General features: G+C 40.5%; 1 protein-coding gene across 2 annotated transcripts in view; it reads right to left on the bottom strand.

Moving 5' to 3' along the window:
* Positions 1-526: 526 nt before the first annotated feature.
* Positions 527-7,633, bottom strand: part of SLC29A3 (solute carrier family 29 member 3) — a 55,901-nt gene continuing 48,794 nt past the window's right edge. For both annotated transcript variants that reach the window (XM_070945889.1, XM_070945890.1), the window contains exons 5-6: positions 6,005-6,167; positions 527-1,187 (exon numbers count right to left, since the gene is read on the bottom strand). In XM_070945889.1, the coding sequence (XP_070801990.1) occupies positions 527-1,187; positions 6,005-6,167 (824 nt within the window). The remainder of the gene's footprint in view (positions 1,188-6,004; positions 6,168-7,633) is intronic.

Here is a 7,633-nt window from a genome sequence, read left to right as displayed (position 1 = left end):
GCTACTCTTCATATGAAAAGCTTTTGAGAATCCCTCTTATTTGACTTGCATTTGTTATATATTTAAAATGTTTAACAGACACTGGATTACAGGTATATTTCTCTTAAGTACACTGAGTTCTTGATCCCTTTGCAGAAGTCTCTAAATGGACTTTTAATTATTTTGAGTAAAAGGACAGATTTTAAGTAAGAACATTGGAATCTAGAATGCAGTTCCTTCATATCCATGGAAAAACACAAGAGTTTCCATGTTATAAACCTGTGAAGATACAGGAGTCGTATTGCTACATAAAATAAGACCCCATTTGCCAAAAAAAGAAAAGAAAAAGGAGTGAGATCTTCGATAATACTTTTGAATTTCACTTCTGCATTTTGTGGTGTGTTTCCAAGCTTTTTCTGCAGAACCAAAGCCCAGAATGCTTACGCCACTTCCTAAGAAATGGAATACCCCAGTGATAGGTCTGTGTTTTGCTCTGCCTTTTTTCACAATGTCCTTGCGGAAGTGAAGTTGGCTTGAAATCTCCCATCTAGATGAGATGGACAACAAGAACCGAGAAGCCTGATCCTAGTGCTAACCCCGCCTGCAGGAAGAGCATCATCAACACTCCAGCTGCCTCCGACAGTTCCTTCGGAGTGACTTTGGGACCATATATAATCGATAATGTACTCAGGTAGCCATTGCTGAGTCCTAGGGACACAATAAACACCATCGGATACACATCATGGGCAAAGACGACATTTGCAATGTGCACTCGAGGCTGAAAGTTGCATAACATGAAGACGGGGATGAACAAAGTTCTCAGCAGAGTCATGATCGGTAGCCACTTGCTTCGTGGTCCAGGAACCTGGACCCACGCGGTGATCTGCCGTCCACACCAGTCAGCAAAATTGTACAGAAGGAAGCTAGTGAGAGGTGTGAAGTATTTATCTGTCCACGGGCTCCCTGAGAATTTGTTCACAGACTCGATGCTGGACGAGACTGCAGGGAAAATGGTGATGGAGATGAAGTAGACGTAGAAGACACAGAAACCTAACATGCCGATCTTCTTCAAGATGAGCCACAGAGGAGGGATTTTATCCGTATAGTTTCTGTTTGGCAAGAGCTGGCTGGGATTATCTGCTGCTATATCCTCTTCTTCCAAGTAACTGCCGGGCAAAGCATTGGGTGACAGCGTTGCAGTATAATACCTGAAAAAGGGGGAAGGGGAAAAAAGTTAAGAGAAAAGCAAACCAACAGAAAATTGAAACCCTAACATGGGTGATGGAATTAATAATCTAGTTGAAAGACATTACAGAAGATATTATATGGATTACAAATTTAAAGTCATTTGAGTATTTTATTTATATATGGAAATATTTTTTAGTTATGTGGTGTGGGCAGAAGAACAAAGATATTAAAAATAACATGTATGGTAGACCTGTAGGAAAATGGGTGGAGATAGGTTAGGTTACTGACTGTTTAGTTTAGGAAAAGGGATGTTATGTTTAGATATAAATATACATAAAAGATGTGAATTAAGAGATATATGTATGGGGGTGGAAAAAATGAGTAGATTATGAGTTGAATAAATGTTAAATTAGGATTATTATATAGTTATATAGCTGAAGGTTGTTTCGAAAGGTATAGTATAGGGGGGATATAATAATAATGTTAGAAAAGAAATGGTTAGCATGTGGGGGGTGGTGTAAAAGGATGGTAAAGTATTATATAATTTGATATTAATTTGGATTTTATTTTGGAGAAGCCATGGGGGTAGGGGAGGGTGAGGGGGGGTTAGGGAGGAGGGAGGGGGAAAAAAGTGGGGAAAAATCTGTATTTGAAAAACTTTTTCAATAAAAAAAAAAAAGAAAATTGAAACCGAGATAGGAAAATTAGGAGATGGAAAGGAGCTCATTAGTTCATGTTGCTGTTTGTTTGTTCAGTCATTCAGTTGCTTCTGATTCTTTAATAGAATAACAGAGTTGGAAGAGACCATGGAGGTCTTATGGTTGGATCATGGTTGTCCAACATCTTCCTCAAGCAGGAGACTCAAGACTATTTCAGACAAATGGTTGTCGAGGCTCTTCTTAAAACCTCCAATAACGGAGCACCCGCGACTTCTGGAGGCAAGCCATTCCACGGGTAAATTGTTCTGTCAGGAAACTACCGTATTTTTCAGAGTATAAGATGCACCAGAGTATAAGATGCAGCTTAGTTTTTTGGGAGGAAAATAGGAAAAAAAATATCTGCCTACCAGGTATTCATCTGGCTAGCGTCCTTAGTCTGGTCAACTTCAGCACATTAGTTTGCTGGTTTTTATTCCCTTGCTTGGGGATAAAAAACAGCTTCTAAAGCACAACTGATCTTTGGAGAGAGAAGCAATGAGAAAAACAGGCAAACCACGGAGATCGCTTCACTCGCTAGCGCCTCCTTAGGGCTGAAAAAAAGCTTCACAGCTGAGAGTCGGAAGGAGCAGGCAAAGCGTGTCAGTCGCTAAAGCTTCACAGCTAAGAGTCGGGCTGAAAAAAAGCTTCACAGCTGGGAGGTTAGCACGGAGATTGCTTCACTCGCTATCCCCTTGATAGGGCTGAAAAATAGCTTTGAAAAAGCTACATTCAGAGTATAAGACGCACCCAAATTTTCAGCCTCTTTTATGAGGGAAAAAAGTGTGTCTTATATGCCAAAAAATACGGTAATCCTTAGTTCTAGGTTCTCTCCTTGATTAGTTTCCATCCATCGTTTTTTGTTTTGCTTTCTGGTGCTTTGGAGAAGAGGTTGACCCCACCCACCCCTCTTATTTGTGGCAGCCCCTCCAATATTGGAACATTGCTATCATGTCACCCTTACAGTAGTGGCCAAAATTGTGGAAACCTTTTGGGGAAAGTGTATTTTTGAAGTTTGATGGCTAATAACACCACTTTTTTTTTGGAGTTTCAAGATAAAAGACATGGTTCACTCCATGGGAAGATTTTGTAAGGCCGCAATTCATGCTAAAGGTTACCCAACTATTAACATGTAACATGGTGATAATTTTTGTATATCTTGTTTTTTCTATGGTGATAATTTTTGTATATCTCGTTTTTTCTACGTGTTTCACTTTCCTTCTTTATACTGTAACTGCTATTCTTATAGCAAATCCTTCATAAAAGCTATTGCATCACATTTTTGACGAAATTACCTTTCCATTGATATATAATTTTATGGTACTACTCCAAAAATAAAGTGGTGTTATTAGCTAGTTTTAGAAAATACATTTTTCCCAAAAGGTTTCCACAATTTTGGCCACTACTGTAGTCCACTAATCATCCTTGTTGCTCTTCTCTGCTTTCTTTTCAGAGTCTCAAAATCTTTTTTTTTATATTGTGGTGACCAAAACTGGATGCAATATTCCATGTACGGTCTTACCAATGCCTTATAAAACAGTACTAACATTTCATGTGATCTTGATTCTATTCCTCATATTTGGGTGGCTCATATGTAAGTGGTTGTCCATTAGGACTCCCTCTTACTGCTACTGCTATTACAGTTACTGCTATTGAGCCAGTACTCAATATTTGTGACTTACAAATTCTGCAGCTCTATGGCTGTTCCCCAAAGCCATTCTAGACCTCTTCCAATGGTGGAATTCAAAATTTTTTATTACCTGTTCTGTGGGCATGGCTTGGTGGGCATGGCAGGGGAAGGATACTGCAAAATCTCCATTCCCACCCCACTCTGGGGCCAGCCAAAGGTGGTATTTGCCGGTTCTCTGAACTACTCAAAATTTCCACTACCAGTTCTCCAGAATCTGTCAGAACCTGCTGAATTTCACCCCTGACCTCTTCTCTATCACCTCAGAATGGATAACATGACATGTTTCAGGAAGTCAGAATTCAGCAGAAAACTACCTAACAGGAAGAACAATTTAACAAAGGAACCAATTTACCAGAGAGGTGGGATATTACACTTTGCTGGATGTTTTCATGCAGAGAATGGACTGGGGGCTTGCTTTAATTTGGCTCCTTGGACCAAGCAGAAAACTGGATTCTACAGAAGCCTTGATGACGCTTCCTAAGTCTTTTTAAAATTAAACAAAAACTGTATTTTTTCATGGAGGAGAAGGGGAAAACCCTTCAACTTGTTACTTGTTTAGGAAGAGACTACCCCAACTTTGGGGAAGTATTTTTACAGCATGTCCAAATTTAAAATTACATTTAAAGAATGCAACTTTGACAGATGCATTGCATGGAACTTAATCTATGAGTACATACTGATCCTTTACCAAATTACAGAGGAAGTTTAACCAGCTCAGAGAGCAATTCTGTCTAACCTAGGTGTGGTGGGACTCTAATTCAAATTTATTTATTTATTTATTTATTAAATTAATGTCTTCTTGGGCAAATTATGAATTATGGGAAACGGAATTTATAAGATCTGGAGAACCATGCATTGGGGGGGATAATCAAATTCAACTGAGTTGCTCAATTGCGTAAAAGATCGTGAACTCCTTATTTTCAAATGCTGGAAAACGTGCCAGGACAGGCCTAAGAAAGAGACCTTAAGAAAGAGCTGCCAACCATGTTACATTGCAAACAAATCGATAGCAACAAGAAGGGTAATTAAAAAAGAAAAAAGAGAGAAAAGTCATCCTTGAATCTAGCTCCAATCCTGGCACTATCTACATCCTTTCTTTGGCAGCCTTGAAAAGTAGTTTTCCATTCTTTTCAGTGTGTTTTTTTTTCCTGCCAACTTTCCAGTTCAACCCCACAGCTGTGGAATTCTTTTATGGTCCTTTATCAAAATACTAAGCGGAGCTAAATGTGTTTAGCTTCCAAGATCAGTTAAGGACGGCTAGGTTCTTCTCCTTGTTCAGGGAAGAAAGATAACAGCCAATCTATAAAAGCCAAATCTCAGTTCTGTTAAAAGACCTGGACAGACTTGGTGTCAGGGTTCCAACGGGTGCCCTAATTAAATCATGAGCCTCGAGCCAAACTTCGAAAGAAATCCAGTTATTTATTAGGAGCTTCATGTCGGCACGTTCCCAAGTGAAGCCAGCTCTGACCCTACATAATTTAGGCCCCAATCATGACCCTGTTTCCCCCCTCCCCCCCAGGGTGTGTCATCAATCTCATTCGCCAACAGAGCAATTTTGCGGGTTGTAGAGACCACTCCCCTCTGGCCACTGTGGGTAACCCTGGGATACAGCCTTGAGAGAGATAAGTCTGGAATGTGCATCTGTCTTTGGCTGCCGTGCCGTTTTGTCAGTTTCCCCCCCTCAGGCCAGGGATGCTTTGCGAGCTGACATTGGGTTCCAGAGTTTTAAGACTGGTGGCCACCCCCACCATCAGGAACACAAGGGACACTGAAACTGGGGTTCGTTTTATATTGACACTGTATCCATACCAGATTGTATGTTTGGGGGGTTTTTTTGGGCCAGGGAAGAACTTGTAATATATCATGTATTTTCATTCCAAGATTGCATTGATCAGCCTGGGGAGAGAAAAGAGAAAAAGAAGCAGCAGAGGCACTGCCTAACACTTTCCTTAGCTATTATAGGAAGGGCTTTCATAAAAAGGCAGTCTCGTGACATCCAGAGCTAAGTATTTTAGAGTCCAATCCTTAAACATCTAGGCCAGGGGTGTCAAACTCAAGGCCTGGGGGCCAGTTCTGGCCCACGGGGTGCTTAGATCTGGCCCGTGGGGCCGCCCTGGAAATAGCAAAGGACTGGCCTGAGATGCCTCTGCATCGAAAATGGAGCTCGGGAGGGGCGCCTGTGGCCCTCCCAAGCTTCGTTTTTGCTGGCAGAGGGTTGCAGGAGGCCATCACAGCTGAAAACAGAGCTCAGGAGCCCATTTTCACTGGAAGAGCGCTCAGGCCACCACAGGCGCCCCCAACATGAGTGACATCAAGTTGGCTACGCCCACCCCGGCCACGCCCACCCCGGCCCCCTGAAGTCAAACACAACCCTGATGTGGCCTTCAATGAAATCGAGTTTGACACCCCTGATCTAGGCTGATTATTGATCTAACTGGACAATGGTTGTTACCTGGCGTACTCCAGCTTGGGAAGAATCAGATACATCATAATGCACAAAACAATGAAGATGTCCCCTATCAGGAAGTAGGCCAGAGCACTGTTTGTGACTTCCGATGATGCTGCCAGATCTACCACCGATGCCAGGGCACTCACCGTTCCTCCCATGGCCTGACCTATGTGACGAAGATACAGGGGGAGGAGGAAGAAGCACAAATGTCAATGAAATAAGGTCCAGCCACCGCTGGGTTAGTCAAAATGAAACATGTTGAATGAGAATCTGCTTGGCAGCCAAATCGGAGAAGATGGAATCGAGGAGCAAGAGACTGAAGTGGAACTAGAAACAATAATCCCAGTTTTGATCCTGGTTAGACATTTTGCCTGGAATTCTGAAATTTTGGTTTATTATGCCCGTATTGAATTTGTGTACTTTCTTTTGTTCCAATTATTATGCATTTATTCCCTTGTCACTCCATAAATGTGGATGTAAGGTCATTTTTAAGTTCAGGCAGACTTCTTAAATTGCTCATCAACAAGGTGGCAAATACACACATGTGCACAAATAAGACAGTTGCACAATTTGAGTAATAAAAAACACACAGACATCAACTAATGTTGCTTTTAACCCAAGCAAACATGTGTAGAGGGATTAAATATATCAAAAGGTAAGAGGAATTCATTCATCTATTATCAGAGTAGGGGAACTCCCTAGCTATAAAAAGCAAACTACCATATATACTCGAGTATAAGCTGACTTTTTCAGCACATTTTTTATACTGAAAAAGCCCCCCTCGGCTTATACTCGAGTGAGTAAATAAAATAAATGAAATAAATATTCAAAAACATTTAACCTACTGATGCTTCAATTAATGCTGCTCAATGTAGCTGCTGCATTTCCCACCCTAGGCTTATACTCGAGTTTTCCCAGTTTTTTGTGGTAAAATTAGGTGCCTCGGCTTATATTCGGGTCGGTTTATACTCGAGTATATACGGTACTTTTGAATCTTGTGAGAATTTCAAAAATCACCTCTGAGGAAACTCAAAAAAAAAACAAAAAAAAAAACCCTATTTCTGGAGAAATAAAAAGGCAACATTACTTTCAAAATCTTGAGCTTACCAGCCATATTTGGGTGACAAATTTGTAAAGGAAAGTGATAGATAACCAAGAGTTCAAAACGTAAAAAAAAAAAAAAATAGTTAACTTTAGCTCTTTGGATCAAATATATGCAAATAGAAATACCATCGCTTATTAGGCTGTTCTTAGGTCCTTTGACCTTCCATTTTTGTCAGAAAGATGTTTAAGTACACAATGCACAGGTTTATTAGCACACCGTGTGACTTTCCATTTTATAGTCATAATAAAATAAATTTATGATAATGTATGGTTAAATGCTGAAAGGCTTCCAAAAAGGGCTGTGGTGAAAATCTCCACCAGGGGTCAACCCTTAACTACATTTATTTCTGCGGTGCAGGAACAAAAGTAAAAATAAAATAAAATAAAATAAATCTCAGTATTGTCTCTCCCCTTCTTCCCCCGCATTTTTTTAAAATTCTCAGATTGCATTCCCAGTGCCATCCATCCTTGATAAACCTCAAGGGGACTCATCATTCATACCTGCAAACTTGGAATTCATCAGTTATG

The sequence above is a fragment of the Pituophis catenifer genome, unplaced genomic scaffold, assembly GCF_029215685.1.
Source record: "Pituophis catenifer annectens isolate HBS135680 unplaced genomic scaffold, rPitCat1.0.hap2 SCAF_6, whole genome shotgun sequence".
Lineage (NCBI taxonomy): Eukaryota > Metazoa > Chordata > Lepidosauria > Squamata > Colubridae > Pituophis > Pituophis catenifer.
This window is presented reverse-complemented; position numbering and strand designations above follow the sequence as displayed.